The sequence below is a fragment of the Aegilops tauschii genome, chromosome 3 (genome assembly GCF_002575655.3).
Source record: "Aegilops tauschii subsp. strangulata cultivar AL8/78 chromosome 3, Aet v6.0, whole genome shotgun sequence".
Taxonomy (NCBI): domain Eukaryota; kingdom Viridiplantae; phylum Streptophyta; class Magnoliopsida; order Poales; family Poaceae; genus Aegilops; species Aegilops tauschii.
The window spans coordinates 29,104,587-29,122,798 of NC_053037.3; the positions used below are offsets into that span (position 1 = coordinate 29,104,587).

The window sequence follows — 18,212 nt, forward strand, 5'->3', positions numbered from 1 at the left end:
ACAGCCTCGAGAGCGGATGTTGATAAGAAATGCAGCGGTAGAGATGCATGCAATCAGAGATGCGTACCTCATGTTTGCTGGTAAGCATATTGGGGAACATGGAGCAGAAGGGGAGCCTCGGCTCAAGATATTCAATCTGGAATGATATGATCCTGCAATAATAGGAGTTGCTTATGTAATTTTAGTTAGCATTTGTTGTCAAAGATATTTTATTTGCAACTGTATCAGATAAATGTAGAATGTAAAATCCTGTTGTTCTACAATAGCACTATATCAATAGCAATTTTCAGCATATAACATGGGTTCTCAAAATTTGCAAAGATTTGAGAAATCACATCCTTGATCCAGAAGGCTGGCAACATGAATTTATCGCTCCAAGCAAATCATCAGCAGTCAGACTGCTAACAAAGTATTATCCATTTGTACCAGAAAAAAAAGACATAGCGGGCAATACCAAGTAGTAACAGAATTTGACCTTAATATTTCACATATCTAGTAAGAAATGCATACATTTGAAAGCACGAGGAATTTGTCACAAAACAGAAATCAGTTATAGCACTAGCAATTTTCATGGCTTCTCAAAATTTGCAAAGATTTGAGAAATCACATCCTCAATCCAGAAGGCTGGCAACATGAATGTATCGCTCCAAGCAAATCAGCAGTCAGACTGTTAAAAAAGTATCATCCATGTGTACCCAAAAAAAAAAGACATAGAGGGCATTACCCAGTAGTAACAGAAATTGACCTTAATATTTCACATATCCAGTAAGAAATGCATATATTTGGAAGCACGAGGAATTTGTCACAAAACAGAAATCAGACTAGAAATGCATTAATATCATTCAGTTTCAAAAAGCAGCAAAACATGTAATCCTTCTAACGCATGTGATAAACAAGTTACCCAGCTACATACTAGCACATCCCGCATCAATTCCCATCAAGTACTCGCAATAATATTCCAACATAATCATTCTCGAAAAGAATATAACCAGAATCTAAGCAGCAACTGACACCGGACAGTGCTAGCACTACCAGAGAATGTGCACTTGGGGCCGTCCTTGATTGATCTGGAGATGGCAGAGTTGAACAGCAGGACAGCAGGAAGCATAGTCTAAGATTGACTTTCCTTATTTCATTCCTTGTGGTTAAAGTTAAAGGCAGCATACACAAAAAGCATTGAGATTAAGCATGTAATTGGCCTATTTTGGAATAACCAGCCAATCTCTATGCAAAAGGGAAACTGACATTGAAGAAACAACACCAAGAGCCAGCAGAAAGAAAAAAAGCAATTGCCCACAGGAGTACACTGAGAATTACAATAATTGTTATAGCATTGTCAAATCAAAATCTAGTCACCAGGAAGTACAACATTAGAGTGAGATTGTGCACCCGAAAGAAGCGACTGTATATTCTGGCGTCCCCGGATTGTGTAATTGCCAGGTTTAAGGCTATCCACCATTTGATCATATAACTGGAATGCCTTTTTATATTACCTACCAGGAAACACTCTTCTATCATGACGTTAGAAGTTGTTTCATTTGGTACTAGATTGTTGTCAATCCTCTTATTAAACAACCGGGAAGCTTCATTTGGCAGAAACCATTGATGAGGGCTGTTAATGTACAACAAGTCCATGCAACAATCTCTGGTGGAGTTCCATGGCACTGGAGAGACCCCCTTCTCTATAGAAACCAGCTATGAGTGGAGACTATGAAGCTACCTTCAATGTCACTTCTATCTTAGCCATCTCCCCCACAAAGCCCATCTGCAATGTCCAAATCCTCCTGTTTTGCAGCAATCATTAATTAAGGAAATGTACTGATAAACTGTCACTCTGACTCCCTTCTCCCACATCCTATCAAACATATGAAGTGCACTCACCCCCCCTTTTGCAAAGTTGAATGCATCAGTATAGCATAAGTCACCTCATTTGGCACCAGACCCCTGTCTGACACTTCATGAAAAACCCTATCTGCCTCACCGAACATACCATTCTCGCACAGGTTATCAGGCAATGCATTGTATGCAAATATGTTCGTCGCCATACTCAACTCGCTCAACTAAGAAGCTAAACTGAAAGCCTCCTCAACCAGACCCCTCTTTTGCAGCCCATCAAGCATAAATGAGCAACTGGCCCTCTGATGGCACAAAACCAAGCCTGGCCATGTCATTCTCAACGCCAATTACAGCTACTCCGTCCAACAAAACCCATACAGCAGCTCCCGGTAAGTCACTTCATCAGCTGCAACTCCTCACCAGTCACCACCACGTTATCCTTTACCTCCGCGGCTCCGCTGCCTCCTGAATGCGTTGATTCTTGCACAATCCACACAGCAGTACATACGACACCATGCTGGCCTTGACCCCCAATCCTCGCCAGGAGCCTCTCCGCGCCGTGAGATTCCCTGCCGCTTTGTAATCCTGAACCCCAGCCGTGTAAACATACTCGTCCAGGCGAACACCAGACTGCGGCATTTCATCGAACAGGACACGGGCAAGGGTGAGCTGACGAAACCTGACAAGGGGGAACGATATGTGGGAAGCCGCATACTGGTTCGGAGTGATGCGGCGTGCGGGGAAGATGGCGAGACGGTCGGCGTGGGCATTGGGAGGGAAGCGCGGGGAGGGAGAGCCAGAGCGGGGAGACGGTGTGGGGAAGCAGGAGCAGGAGGAGCGAGGAGCCGTGGGCGGCGGCGGGCGGGCGGGACGTCGTGGAGGAGGTCGGCGAGGAGCTTGACCATGCCGGGATGGGTGCGGAGCGAGGGGCCGGCGGGCCGGCGGTGAGAGTCGCCGGAGCACGTGCCGGATACGGCGGGTGCGAGCTGTACTATGATGAGCTGCGGCCGGTACCGAGCTCGAGCTGTGGAGTGTGTTGCCGTTGGATCACGAATCAACGCCCCGCAAAATGAACTGTGAGGGCATATAGTGCTTGATAAGAGAGCGAAATTTGATAAGAGCATCTACAACCGGAAGTAGTAAAGTATGCCTCCAAACGATCGCGCATGTGTCTGAACACGCCTGCTGACGGTGCCCGGACAGTTATCATTTCCTCACTTCCCAGACACAAACCCATGCAAATTACGTCGATCATACGATATAGCATAGAACTTGGCACTTTCGATGTTGAACATCCACATGGTTCATACAAAAGGGCCGAAACAGTTCAAATTTTTAGCTAATTAAACATAAAGAAACGTAGATATAAACGGATAGGGCTGCTGCAGCTCGTTTTGCCGCGTAGTGTCGGGCCGCCGCAGCTTGTGTTGCCGCCTTACCGTCGATGACAGAGAGCGGGCAGGGCAGCGTCGGGCCGCCTCAGAGGAAGAGCTGTCGACCCACGAGCTCGGGGACGCCATCATGGAGGAGCTCCCGCCTGGTCCATTAGTGAGCGTCGGAGCGCAATGCGAAGCGCGAGGTCCTCCTCGTCCAGCTCAGACGAGGTGGACGGGTCGCCGCCGGCAAGCCCCACCCAGTCGAGCTCGTTGGAGCTAGAGCCGACCATGGCGGAGGGGACGGAGGGGGTCGCAGATTGGAATGGGAGGGGACGGAAGGGGGTGGAGAGGGCGAGAGAAGTGAGTGGAGTGGGGTTTAGGACTAGGGTTTGGCTTCGGATTTGCTTGTGGGGATGATGGTGGGGGTGGCGTGGGCCATACCGAGCCGAACCGATGTGGACGCAGTGTCCGCGCGCGTTTGGCCCTCCCTATATCTGTCCCACATATGGACTTGATATGGGAGTTGCCGGACGGCCCGGGCATTTGGGCTAGGTTTGAGGAGCTCGGTTGGGTAGCAAATTTTTGTCTGGACAGTGACCGGACATGCCGCCTGGTCGTTTGGGACGGAAATGGGGATTTCAGTTGTAGATGCTCTAAGGTAGTCTTACCTTAAGCCTAGATATGACAAAAAAAAAAAGGATGTACAATGAATTGTCTCTTACAGCTCATTTGGCACCCAAATGCATGGAATCGCGGGTCCCACTCATTTGGCTGTCACGAAATCGGCCCTTGGAGTTGTGCTAAAATATCCCTAAATATGTGATGAGCGATATTGTGCTAAAAGGCATCTCGAATGGCGACTTCTAAAACGAACAGTCCGTGGACAGTGACACTAGAGCCGGCCATACAATCATGCCATGTATCCATTTTGAAACAAATTTGAATAAAACAGACAAACTACATCAAACACGACAAAATTCACAAAAGTTCGGACATAATTTACATAAACATATGATATTTTGTCAGTTGAACTCAAACTTAAAAAAAACTAGACTATCTTATAGTGGAGGTGTGGTGTGAATGGCATCGGATCCCGGCTTAAATAAGCGCAGCCAGGCGAAGGGACGTGAAGCCGTCTTGAATAAGGGGCGACGGTCGGAGTAGGCTCCTCGGTCGCCACGTCAGCATTGAAGCGGCACTCCCTGCTTGTTCGGTTGCATCCCCCTGACCGGACATCAATGCCGTTGAGTCACGTCCACTCTTAAGCGCTGCCGACGGACATGAATGCACAACAACCGCATTGCGCGGAGAGGGTTCTTTGGACGGAGGATTTTTAGTGGGATGGGATTGTCGGATGCAAATGTGTCTGCCGTCCGGACAGTATCATGGTTTGCAAAAAAAGGAGCAACCAGACCAGTCCACAGACCGATGAGGTACCCGTTGAATGGCAAGTTACGTCCAAAGTCCAAACCGTTTGATCCGAACGAATGCGGACCGTCTGAGCGAGGGTTTGCGTTGAAGTTGCCCTAATAGTTTTATTCTTCTATGAACTATAAGGCCCAGTTCTTTTGCCAGAATCTGGGGATTCTCCCAGAATCTGACCCCTACCCAGCTTCTCCCAGAATTTTTGAGCCCCATTTATTTTACAATCATATCTAATTAGGGTCTAATTAGACCGGATTGTAAAACAAATGGGGCTCAAAGATTCTGGGAGACACCGGGTAGGGGTTAGATTCTGGGAAAATCCCATTCTAGCAAAAGAACTGGGCCTAAGCCTAGTTTAGACCTGGCAACGTGCTCTGCCCGTGCCGTTGATCGCCAACGTTGTCCGGTAAACCTTCCACCGTCAAGTCCCAGTCACATGCCGTTGCCGCCGGCCGTGTCAGTGTCGTACTCGAATCCGTATGGTGAGCTAGCTTGTTGGACCCCGGTTTGGGACCCCGGTTGGGTGGCTAATTTTTGTCCGGACATGCCGCCTAATCGTTTGAGGCGGAAATGAGGGATTTGGTTGTACATGCTCTAAGGTAGTCTTACCTTAAGCCTAGATATGACAAAAAATGATGTGCAATGAATTATCTCTTATAGTCCGTTTGGCACCCAGATATTGGGCATGGAATCGCAGATTATTTTCGAATTCTGTTACCCACTCATTTGGCTGTCGCGGAATCGGCCGCTGGAATTGTGCTAAGATATCCCTAAATATGTGATAAGAGATATTGTGCTATGGGCATCTCCAATGATGACTTCTAAAATGTCTGCGGGGAGGGATATGAGAGCCAACTATCCAATCATGCCTCCATCTATTTCAATACAAATTTGAATAAACCGAACGTCCGCCCTTGAGCGGGGCCGACGGACATTAATGTGTGACAACCACACCGCACGGAGAGGGTTCTTTGGATGGAGGGTTTTTTGATGGGACCAGATTGTCGGACGCTAATGTATCTGCTGTCTGGACGGCGCCAAAGTCTCATGGTTTGCGAAAAAACGAGCAACCAAACTAGCCCGCGGTCCGCGCACCGATAAGGTACCCGTTGAGTGGCAAATTGCGTCCAGACCGTTTGACCCGAACGCTGCGGACGCTTTGAGTGTTTACGTTAAAGTTGCCCTAATAGTTTCATTCTTCTGTGAACTAAGCCTAGCTTAGACCACGACAACGTGCTCTGCCCGTGCCGTTGATCGCTAACGTCCTCTGGTAAACCGTCCGCCGTAAGCCTAGCTTAAACCGGCGGCCGTGTCAGTGTCGCACTCGATCCGTACGGTGAGCTAGCTTGTTGGAGTACGTGTCGGTTCCTACTTCCGAGTCACCCAAGAACTCGGCGTCTCATCGAATCCGACTAGACTCGTATCTCGCTCCCTGTCGCCGACGCCGAGTTTATATATATATATATAGCGCCGCGAGTTCGCTGCGGCCGGCGTCCAAAGACAAGACAACACAGTAGATCAGGGCGGTGATCATCGAGGCGAGGGAACAGGCAGGATCGGCCGGCCATGAGGATCACGCTGGGCATGAGCCTGGAGGCGTGGGTCCCCACGGACGCGGCGGCGCCTCCCATGGCCATGGGCGCCTGGCGCGCCGGCGAGGTGGTCTGGGGCAACGGCCACTCCTACGTCATGCGCTGGTTCGACGGCGGCTCCGACTCGGGCCGCATCCTGAGGAAGTTCGTCCGCCCGCTCCCGGACCCCGCCGTCAAGCTCCCCGCGGACCTCGTCCCCGGCGACAACGTCGAGGTGCTGGACGGCAGCCTGTGGAAGTGGGCCGAGGTCGTGGCCGCCGCCGCCGACCGGTTCGAGGTCAAGATCGTCGGCTCTTCCCAGGTCCTCACGGCGGACCGCAGCGCGCTCCGGCCCCGGCAGGTGTACGGGGAGAAGGGCTGGGTCGTGCTCCACAAGGGCAACAAGATCCCCGTCGAGAGCGTCGTGCCGTCGCGCCCCATCCCCGGCAAGAACATCAAGCTTAAGGCCAACAATGGCAACCTCGGAGGCGGCAAGTTCGCCGCGCCCCATGCCGTCAAGCTCGGGGGCACGACGACGACGACGAAGAGGAGCAGCCACACGGTGACGGTGGACGGCGACGTAGCCCCGGATGCCAAGAGGTTTCATTTTCATAGTAGCAGCAAGTTGTTCCCCAAGGAAGCACCGGATGGCAACAGGTTGCATAGTAGCATCAAGTTGTTCCCCAAGGATGCAAGATACCCAAGCCATTGTTATCTGATGAAGAAACGGCGGCAAGAGACGAGCAATGATGATAAATCCTATAACGAAGAGTCGTGTGATGCGGTCGGAGGAACAGCAAGAGACAGCAGCGACACCGACGACGGTTCTAGTAGTAGTAGCACGTCTGATCGATCGTCGTCATCGGCGGATGGCAGCGACGGAGACAGCAGCAGCAGCAGCAGCGGAAGCAACAGCAACGGAGGCGTTCCTGAAGTTCCCGCCGCCGGCGAGCGTTGCCAAGAAAATCGAGAGGCGTCGATCCCGCCGCCGCCGCGGAGCCGCGAGGAAGAGGAACACGATTCTTCCGACGGTCGTGCCAGCGCGACAATGCAGCACCGCCCGGCGGACGAGGACGAGGAAGAGGCGGTGGCGATGAAACGAAATCGGCAAGCGGCAGAGGTACATGAGGACCACGGCCGCGTCCATGGTCTGGAGCTGGAGGCGTACGTGAGCGTGATGAAGGCGTTCCGCGCCACGGGGCCGCTGAGCTGGGCCAGGGAGGAGCTGCTGTCCGACCTCCGCCTGCACCTCCACGTCTCCGGCGACGAGCACCTGCAGCTCATAAGGAGCTTGAACGGCAATAACTAGACTAGCTAGAATCCGGCCTAGCCCAGCGATAGATTCTCCTGTTGTAGTACGTAGTACATGGATGAGGGTGATTATTTGGCTTCTTCGTGTTTGTACAAAACATGAGTACGTACTCTCTGATGAAATAGAACGCTCCCAACATGCATGCACAATTACATATGAATTTGGACAACCTTAGTAGTAGAATTCTAAAATATTCGAGTATTTACCCCAAAACTACCACTTTACATGTACCGGTCTCAGAAATCTACCACATTTAACTTTGTGTCTATAACCTAGCACTTTTGTCATAGAGAATTGCTAAACGGGAACATGTACCGGCCGGGCACCAGTGTGGTCTCGACCACACTACCATACCGACGTCCCGGTGGTCACGAGGACACGACATGCACAACTGCGAGACATGGTGCCGACGACGTAGACGCGGCAGGCCTTCTTCCGCGCGCCGCCATTGCCTCTGACGACCGAAGTCTCGCATTTTAGGCACACTACCCCCTCGGGAAGTTCTTGCATGGGCCCATCGGCGCCCGAGTCCTCTCCCCCAGCTTTCACCTTAACTCTCAGTGGGTGCACACCATACAACTCCAAGCCCAACTGTAACTTTTCTTGTACAAAATATTCGACACGGTTTCAACAGTACCAGCAACACTGGTTTGTGCGCCGCAGGCAAGAGCGCACAAAGTGTCATGGCGTTCCAGGTTGAGTTGGTCCCGATGAAATCGATCATGGCGGCATGGCAGAGCGATGCAGCGCGGCGCGCCGCTCCACGTTCACCAAGTTCAACGATACGCCCGCCTTGGTCCGCGTGGACCCTCACCTCGCGAAGGCCTGGGCCCTCGACCGGTTGCTGACCATCGCCGAGACGGCGTTCGGGCAGGGTTGTCGTGCCCCCCGCGCCATTCTGCCACTAGATGGACCACTCCGACAACGACAACAATGACGGAGATGCCTGTGGCCAGGCCGACGACATGTACAAAGCCATCGTCTGCTACTAAATAGTTTAGGTTTTAGTTGAACCGACAAAATACCTTTTATGTAAATTATGTCCCAAATTAAGTGAATTTTGTTGTGTTTGCATGAAAAACCGCGAGGTTTGTTCAAATGCACTTTGAAATGTAGGTGGCCACGTTTGGATGACCCGCTCCCATATCACTGTCCTGTGCCCGTTTTAGGGGTTTGCACTGAAGATGCTCTTACGGTGACTTGCAGGGGAACAACGCTCCTTTTTAGGCCTAATTTGGTTGCACGGGGAAACTACCCCAGGGCTTTAATCTCACTCACGGGATTTCCATGGTCATCGGGGATCCTCTCCTCCCACCAGTGGTGGGGCTACCCAAAAAATGTTGGGCGGGCTGGATGGTGCAAGCAGTGCTACAAAATTAAAAATCAATGCGTTATTATGGGAATAAACTTCATGTAAAACTTGTTTTGGCTCCATCCCAGGGCGGGTCATGGCCCTTTGAGCCTTTCCATAGCTCCGCCGGTGCCTCCCACCACGGGGAGATCACCACATCAGCTTGGATGACAGGGGAGAGGGAAGGAGATCACGTCCAAGGAAGACCTTGGTCGATGGAAGAGAAAGAAGAATGCTAAGACATGATAGACTCCTCTGGCCGCCGAGATCTTGGCACGGCTGCCGACCCGTTTCCATCACCAGAGGGCAGATGGTCTTGGAGGGATAGCGCTAGGTTGCCGGGCGAGATCGCGAGGCACGCCTCGCGCCGTCCTGGCTTTTGTCCTCGACCTCTCTAGGCGTGGATGTCCCACCCCGGGAAAGGGCAAGGATCGGGGCAGAAAATCCCCAGCAGGCGAGCGACCAAATATTGCGGCAGGTTTTTCATGGAGCGATTTGCCCCGTAGGCTCTACGCCCTGGTTTTCGAGGGGGATCCCGGCGGTATCGCAGACTACCAAACTAGGGCCCTTACAAATAAGGTTTTCCATCGTCAAAATAAATAAAATAAAATAAATTAAGGCCCTAGAGTTAATGGAGCAGATTCGATACAAGGTCGGAGAGACCAATGTGGGGCGTTGATTCGTGATCCAACGGCAACACACTCTACACAGCGCCGTACCGGCACCTGCTCATCATAGCACAGCTCGCACCCGCCGCGTCTGGCGCTCCGGCGACTCACCGCCGGCCCGATGGCCCCTCGCTCCGCACCCATTCCGGCATGGTCAAGCTCCTCGCCGACCTCCTCCACGACGTCCCGCCCGCGCCCTGCACCGGCCTCGCCCGCCCCCGCCCCCGCCCACGTCTCCTCGCTCCTCCTGCTCCTGCCTCCCCACACCGTCTCCCCGCTCTCGCTCTCCCTCCCCGCGCTTTCCTTCATATGCGCACGCCGTCCGTCTCGCCACCTTCCCCGGCACGCCGCATCACTCTGAACCAGTATGCGGCTTCCCACATATCGTTCCCCCTTGTCAAGATTCGTCAGCTCACCCTTGCCCGTGTCCTGTTCGATGAAATGCCGCAGTCTGGTGTTCGCCTGGATGAGTATGCTTACACGGCTGGGATTCGGGCTTCGGCGAGGCAGGGTATCTCACGACGCGGAGAGGCTCGTGGTGTCGTATGTACTGCTGTATGGATTGAAGCAAGAATCAACGCATTCAGTGCTAATGAAGTGACCTACTGGGCGTTGCTGTATGGATTTTGGTTGGACGGAGGAGCTGTAAATGGCATTGAGAATGGCAGCATGACCAGGTTTAGTTTCGTGTCATCGGAGGCCAATTCGTATTTATGCTTGATGGGCTACGAAAGAGGGGGCAGTTTGAGGAGGCTTTCAGTTTAGCTTCGTAGTTAAGCGAGTTGAGTATGGTGACAAACATATTTGCATTCAATGCATTGCCTGATAACCTGTGCGAGAATGGTATGTTCGGTGAGGCAGATAGGGTTTTCAATGAAGTGTTAGACAGGGGTCTGGTGCCAAATGAGGTGAGTTATCCTATACTGATGCATTCACTATGCAAAAGGGGCATGGTGGAGGATGTGCTTCATATGTTTCATAGGTTGCGGGAGAAGGGAGTCAGACTGACAGTTTATCCGTACATTTCCTTAATTAACGATTGCTACAAAACAGGAGGATTTGGACATGGCAGACGGACTTTCTGGGGGAGATGGCTAAGATAGGAGTGACGCTGAGTGTAGCTTCATATTCTCCACTCATAGCTGGTCTCGGTAGAGAAGGGGGTATGTCCAGTGCCATGAAACTCTGCCTGGAGACGGCTGAGAAGGGTGTTTGATGGACTACTTATACTGCATGGATTCTGCAGAGAAGGAAGATTGAGCGAAACATACGATGTTTGGAATGAGTGGCAATGTGGGGAGTCAAGCTTGATCTTGTCAGCTTTATCATTATTGTGTATGCAGCTTTGAAACATCATGATACAGAAAAATCATGTGTGTTACTGAGGGATATGAAATGAAAAAGTGCGATGCCAGACAATGTTTTCCATACATGCATGATTGACATGCACTCAGAAGGAATTATGGTTCATGCATTAAACTGTTGAGATAAGGTGATTCTGGTAAATAATTCTGCAATTCAGGGCATTTGAGCAGTGCAGAGCGCCTTTGTAAATAAATGTTAGCCAGTCACTTCCTTCCTAACAATTATACTTATAGTTGTTTTCTTGATTAATTTACAACTGAAGGGAACCTGACAAAGCTAAAGATCTCTATTTTGCTAACATGGTGGCAGTTAAAGCATTGATCAAGTGTTCTGTAAGGTTGGGCGGATTCAGTAAGCAATTGGCCTTGCAGGAGGCGGATCAATCTTAAACTAGCCCTCCTGTACTCCTGCTCCTCGACTCTGCTTAGACTATGGTTATATTGGAGTATTAATGCGAGTACTTGATGAGAATTGATGCTGGATGTGGTAGTATTTAGTTGGGTAATTTGGGTTCACCCGTGTTAGAAGGATTACATGCTACTGCTTTTGGAAACTCAATGATACTGATGCATTTCTAGTCTGTGATTTCTGTTTTGTGACAAATTTCTTGTGTTTTCAAATATTTGCATTTGTCACTGGATATGTGCAATATTAGGGTCAATTACTTGCTGCTACTGTGTACTGCTGCATATGTTTTTTTTTGTACACATGGACAATACTTTCTTAACAGTCTGACTGCTGATTTGCTTTGAGCGATAAATTCATGTTGCCAGCATTTTAGATTGAGGATGTGGTTTAAAACATCTTTGAAATTTTTGAGAAGCCATGTAATATGCTGAAAATTACTATTACCATAGTGCTATTGTAGAACACCAGGATTTGACAGTTTACATGTATCTGAGCAGTTGCAAATAAAATAGCTCCGATAATAAATGCTAACTGAAGCGACATATGCAACTTCTATTATTGCAGGATCATATCATTCTAGCTCGAATGGAGCCGTGGCTCCCCTTTTGTTCCATGTTCCCCAATATGCTTACCAGCAAATGGGAGATATGCATCTCTGATTGCATGCATCTCTGCTGCTGCATTTCTTATCAACGTCCGCTCTCGAGGCTGTGTCTTTGAGCAGGATATGCCAAGCCTGAAGACAGAAAGCAAGCACTCCTGGATTCTACTAGTGGTAATATCATCCTTCGGTTCTCCATGTAGCCAGATTGTTGGGTCAGCTATCTCCATGGTTCTGTCAGGAAGAGCATCCTCGACAAATTTATGCAGATCCAGTGAATCCCCAAATGTTTCATCTACTGGGCTTCTTCCAGTAAACATCTCCAGCAGCAATATGCCAAGACTATAAATATCACCATGAGTGGATACCACAGAGCCTTCTCCATACTCTACAATTATGCAAAGTTTTGTGGTTAGCGCCATATTTGAGTGAAAAGTAAAAGATACTAATATTCAGGAATTCCAGTCACCTGGAGCAACATAGCCTATGGAACCTCTAATTCCAGTTGAGCTATATGAATTTTGCATTCCCCCGCTTGTATTTTCTTGAAGGATTCTTGATATGCCAAAGTCTCCAACTCGGGCGCTCATGTTGTCAGAAAGAAGAATGTTGCTTGGCTTAAGGTCGCAATGGATTACCAATGGTTGACAGTAGTTGTGCAGATATTCTACTGCGTCCACAATATCGACACCAATATCAAGCCTCTGGGCAAGGCTGAGTGTGTTGCTTGTAGCGGGCTCTTGAGATTTTGGATGAAGCCAACCAGCCAAGTTACCATTGGGCATGAACTCAAAAATCAATGCCTTGAACTCTTGACCTTGGTGGTTGATGCTTGAACAAGAGGTAATGATCTTAACGAGACAACGGTGTCGTATCCTTCTCATGGCTTCACATTCAGTCTCAAAACTCTTGGAATACCTAGATTGACCAAGATTAAACACCTTGACAGCCAATGTTCTTTCCTCATTGTCCAAGACACACTTATAAACCGCTCCATAACTTCCTCTCCCAAGCAAGTTGACTTCTGAAAATTCATTAGTTCCTCTCAATAATACTTGATAGGGAATTCTCTGGTAATGGTCATCAACAATTAAATTTTGTGATAATGTCTTGTGGCTTTGTTTGAACCTCTTGCAAAGTATCCAAACAAGAAGAATAACTGAAAGTGACAACAAGATTGCTCCGGCTGTTGCTAGAGAAATTACAAGAGACTTTTGCATCTTCTTTTTGTTCTTGCTCAAGAGGCTTGTGGAGCATGGAGCCAAATGAAGTTGAGGTGTACCTCCACACAAATTGACATTCCCATCAACTGCTAAGTAAGTGATGTTTCTGAAAACACCTTCATTTGGCACCTCACCTTGCAAATTATTGAAGGATACATCCAATTTAAATAATAATGTCAAATTCTGTAGACCTACTGGTATTGACCCTGTCAAGTTATTGTGTGCTAGGTACAGTTCCTGCAGGTTTCCAATGCTAGCAAGGGCATCAGGAATATCACCAGATAACTTATTCATGGTCAGGTTTAGTATACTGAGCCCCTTTATATTCTTCAGTGACTGTGGTATGCTTCCCTCAAAGGAATTATTGTCTAATGATAGCCATTGCAACACTATGCAGTTCTGGATACTGTCGGGTATCTTGCCAGATAACTGGTTTCCTGCTAGAATTAGTATGTTAAGGTTTGCCAAGCTACCAACATCATTAGGAATGGGCCCAGAAAAGGAATTGTATGACAAATCCAAGTACCAAGATAGGCTGGATAATTTAAAAATCTCTCTGGGAATTGAACCGTTAAGTTGGTGATTCTTTGACAAGTCAAGTACGAAGAGGTTTTTCAACTCCCCCATGCTTGCCGGAATTGGTCCCTCCAAGTTGTTGTTGTATGCATAAAACCTATTCAATTGTGAAAGATTTCCCAGAGATGACGGTACGAGGCCAGACAACGTATTATTGTACAAGCCCAGCTCAATCAAGTTCTCTAGCTTACCAATGCTATCCGGAATCACTCCTGATATGGAAGTATTTGCTATTAACACCACGTTGAGACCAACCAGATTGCCAATATCTGCGGGTATACTCCCAGAGATCCTAGTGTCATCTAAGTATAACTGTTGGAGAGTTGTCGAGAGGTTTACAATTGAACCTGGTAGTTGTCCTCCAAAAGAATTGTTGCTGAGTATCAATTTCTGCAGTTGGCTGCAGTTGGCCAAAGAAGTGATGAATTCCCACCCCTTGTTGTCGTTCGCTTCAAGCTTATTGTCAGCCAAGTTCAGATATTGGAGAGCTCCCATCTTCCCCAATGTGGGAGGCACATGCCCACTAAACCCATTCTGCACGAGGCCAAGTGCTACGAGGGAAGAAATGTTTGATATCGAGGAGGGGATGGTTCCTGTGAAGTGATTCCCACCCAAGGCAAGAGTTTTCATCATGGGGAACTTGCTTCCGATATCATCCGGAATGCTTCCGTGCAGCATATTTACCCCTACATTAAGTAATTCCAGAGATGACAAGTTGTAGAGAGAATCTGGAAGCATACCAGAGAGGTTGTTTCTGACGACAGTGAACTGCCGCATGTTGTGGAGGGTGCCGAGCCCTGGCGGGATTGAGCCCACGAGTTGGTTAAGGCCGAGATCAAGGTTTTGCAGATAGGACAGATTGGCCAGCGATGCCGGGATGGGCCCTGTGAAGCTGTTGTTTCTCAGCGAGACCACTTTCAGGGACGCGAGCTTGTCCCCGAGCTCGGTCGGGATGCGCCCGCCAAGCTTGTTGTTGCGCAGTGTCATCTCGGTCATGCTGACGCAGGAGCTCAGGTTCACAGGGAACGTGCCGGAGAAGGAGTTGTCGCTCAAGTCGAGCCTCTGCAGGCGGCGTAGGCGTCCGAGGCTTGCTGGAATCTCCCCGTGGAACCAGTTGAAGCTCAGGTTGAGCGTCCGCAGGAACGTGAGGTTCCCAAGGGCTGGGGAGAGTGCTCCGACGAGCGCCCTGCCGTCCAAGCGCAGCGCCACCGCCCGCTTTGGCGCCCAGTGGCTGCACGTCACGCCCTCCCAGCTGCAGAAGCCGGCGCTGCTGTTCCAGGAAGCCAGCGCGCCGCCGTCGCTGATCTGCTCTCTGAAAGCAAGCAGCGCGGCCTCGTCGCCGGCGCTCACCACGGCGATCGTCAGGGCGAGCACTAGTGACCATGGCAAGCTCATGATCCCCATTGCCATGCCCATACTGGTTCGGTGGTTCCAACTATGGGTCTCCAAATAGCAGTTTCTCCCTCTTCAGATAGATATAACCTGATCTGGTCATACGTGCCTGTGGCTTGCCGCATTGCATTTATTTATTCGTCTGAAAGGGTAGTGCTAAAACTTCAACAGCTCCTTCACCGCTTGGCTGACTTTCAGGAATGATGTAGACCTTCAGTCCTATCTTTGACAAACCTGCACGATTGCTTCTCCGGAGTTGACAACCATCAGCACGTCGAATCATCAGCGATGACCATGACGAGCCGACGACAGCGTAGCGGTGCCACACAGGGATTGAGCCGAAGATGCTCGGGGCCGAAGCTCCACACGGACGCACGGTCGAAACCCGTTGTAACTACGGTATTCCTCAGTAGTTTGAAAGTCCGATGGATAGAAAGATGATGTGTCTCGTTCCTTCAGAGCCTCTCATAAATCAAAACGCAGCACCTGGAAGAAGATGGGGTTCAGAATTCAGATGCTCTGCTTCGGTTTATTTATATCTATCCATCTCTTGCTTCCGTGCTTTGAGAACAGCCGGATATGGTGTGGACAGGGTCGGTGACGCCATGTTCCGTTTTAATATTGGGTCACACTTGGCGTGCTGCTTGCCTTGCTGCTATAATATCTCTGCATAATATTGGGTCACACTGGACAATACTCCCTCCGTTCTAAAATAGATGACCCAACTTTGTATTAACTTTGTACTAAAGTTAGTATAAAGTTGGGTCATCTATTTTGGAACGGAGGGAGTAGCTTCTTTTGTTGACTCTGTGAGGCTCGATTCAAACTCCTGCTGCTGCCAAGTTACTGTCGGTGTTTATATTTTAGTGTTGTCAATCTGATCCGATGCACTAGGCGAGATCGGTGCTGATGCATTTCTAATTCAATATTTCTTTTTCTACCGAAGGTTTAAGCTGTTCTGCTTTCCTAATCTCATACCATCTCTGTAAGTTAATATAAGACGGGTTTTCGTTTTTTTTTTTTGACGCTGAGGGAGTATTGTCTGGTATATCCATCAGCTGTTACTGTGCCTTTGTGGCGTAGTCTGAATCCTCTGTATACCGACCATATCCGAAGCATGAGCCAACCTTGCCTGCACAGCATGTCTACAGTTTCAGAACGGGAATCAATCGTGCTGTAAGTATAAGCAACTCCATCGCCACTCTAATTTGTTCAGAATGGAGATGAAACCTTTGGTTGGTTCGCATAAAAAGCTAGTCCATTTAACTGTTTTAATTTTTTTTTACTGTAGTAGTTATGATTCCGAAACAAGCAAAGGCAGATAAAAACAAAATAATTGTGTCAAGAGTGGGATTTGAACCCACGCCCTTTCGGACCAGTACCTGAAACTGGCGCCTTAGACCAACTCGGCCATCTTGACGTTCTGACCACCGTGTCGACAACATCTTCCATATAGTACATGGTAGAGTTCTGAAGCTCACGAATGTCATTTTGTTTTCGTTTTACTTTTCCTCTGATGTGCTTGAGCTATTTGCTTCGGTAAGGTTGCAGAGAGAATGCAAAAACGTATACATAATTTAGCAATTCCTTAGCATCCTCCGCAATCTCAAAGGGCCGGCTGCGTATCCTTCTCAAGCTTGGCATCGCTGGACTGCGACTCCGGTCTTTGTCCCATCTTCCGCGCCTCCACTTTGGGGTATGTTAGGGATGGGTTCTCCCGGTTCCGGACTGATCACTGGATCAATGGCAGTCAATCCCTAAGATCACACCTCTCATTTATCCTCACGTCTTATTGCAACAAGATTTGCTTGTTCCACGAGGGCTTTGCCTTGTTGTTCGTGATTCGAAGGCATTCGTGGTTACCCTCGGTACTGCTGCCATGGTCCAGTACGCCAAACCTCTGACACCATCTTCGGCCTCTCTCTCTCTCTCTCTCTCTCTCTCTCTCTCTCTCTCTCTCTCTCTCACGGAGCTCTGTCGACAGTGGAGGGATTACCGAAAAAGGCTTTTGCCCGTTTTATATATAAAGCAACGATCAATAGCATCCGGTACAAACACTTTATATATAAAGCCAGTGGAGGGATTCCAGTCAATATGCCACCAAGTCTTGCGATGCGGCACCTTTCTTGAGCTCTATCTCGAGTCCCCATTGACGTCTCACCTGGAAAACATGGGTGTTGTTGCACATCAAGATTTCCCTCTGGTTCGCCCTCGATCTAGAATAGGCGTTGGAAGGTCGACTGCCCGGCTCTTGTGGACTATTGTACCCTTTGGGACCAGGAGCTAGAGAGCATGCGACACATGTTGGCTGGATGCTCCTTCTCCAGGTAGCTATGACTTGAAGTGCTCTCCTGGTGCACATCCACTATTGTTGTGCCTAGCCAAGACTTCCCCTTCAGGTTGTGGTGGGCGGGCTCCCTTCATCAGACGTCGGATGCCCTTTGCAAGGTCTTCGCCTCCATCGGGGTGCTCACGGCCTGCTAGCTTTGGAAGCTCAGGAACAGCTACAACTTGCATGACAAGCACCCTTTGTGAGGCACCTGATCCTAACCATTCAAGAGGATGTGCATCTTTGGGAAGCCAAGGGTTCTGATATCATCCTACCACCGAGGTAGCTATCCTTTTGTGGTGCCGAGCATCCCCTTTTGTTCTGCTCATGCGATCACATCATGTCGTCTTCTGTGTACCGGATCAACGTAAGGGCCGTCGGCATAGGCCCTTCCCCGTCGGTGCAGATCTAAGTCGACGGCTGCCGTGGGCATAGGCCCGTCGGCGTAGATAACGTCAGCGTAGTCTTGTCAGACCGTCGGCATAGATCACTACTAGATATCCCGTTTTAGCCGAGGGTCCAATTACCGTCGGATATGTAAGTTCACCTTCAGATACACTTATAACCGACGGTGAACCGTCGGCCATCTCCCGTCGGCTATGCTTCATCGGCCATTACATTAATAGCCGACGGTACTCTTAGCTAATATCTTTTCCCACGGTATTAAGCCGACGGTGAGCCGTCGGATATGTTAAGGCCACGGTTGGCTCGCACTAGCTTGACGACTCATATAGCCGACAGTGCCCCTTCAATTATTATTCTTCCGACAGTAACTGATT

General features: G+C 49.3%; 1 protein-coding gene, 1 non-coding gene and 3 pseudogenes across 2 annotated transcripts; 2 read left to right on the forward strand and 3 right to left on the reverse strand.

The window, feature by feature from the left end:
• Positions 1–1,107: 1,107 nt before the first annotated feature.
• On the reverse strand, positions 1,108–2,883 carry LOC109769237 (pentatricopeptide repeat-containing protein At3g02330, mitochondrial-like; annotated as a pseudogene).
• A 6,671-nt stretch (positions 2,884–9,554) lies between these two features.
• LOC109769239 (uncharacterized) lies at positions 9,555–11,489 on the forward strand (annotated as a pseudogene).
• On the forward strand, positions 10,766–11,489 carry LOC141042653 (pentatricopeptide repeat-containing protein At1g68980, mitochondrial-like; annotated as a pseudogene).
• A 246-nt stretch (positions 11,490–11,735) lies between these two features.
• On the reverse strand, positions 11,736–15,794 carry LOC109769236 (uncharacterized). Its single transcript, XM_020327989.3, has 2 exons — positions 12,383–15,794; positions 11,736–12,301 (listed from the first exon to the last, which is right to left on the reverse strand). The coding sequence occupies exons 1-2, from the start codon at positions 15,126–15,128 to the stop codon at positions 11,889–11,891; spliced, it is 3,159 nt and encodes a 1,052-aa protein (XP_020183578.1). The 5' UTR covers positions 15,129–15,794; the 3' UTR covers positions 11,736–11,888.
• Positions 15,795–16,443: 649 nt separating this feature from the next.
• TRNAL-CAG (transfer RNA leucine (anticodon CAG)) lies at positions 16,444–16,524 on the reverse strand. Its single transcript has one exon. It is a non-coding gene; the product is annotated as a tRNA-Leu (tRNA).
• Positions 16,525–18,212: the final 1,688 nt, after the last annotated feature.

Excerpts from the sequence above, each read along its gene's own strand:
- LOC109769236 (XM_020327989.3), bottom strand. The coding sequence starts at position 15,128 with ATGGGCATGGCAATGGGGATCATGAGCTTGCCATGGTCACTAGTGCTC. Across the intron at positions 12,302-12,382 it reads CATAGGCTATGTTGCTCCAG|AGTATGGAGAAGGCTCTGTG; the intron begins GTGACTGGAATT and ends GCATAATTGTAG.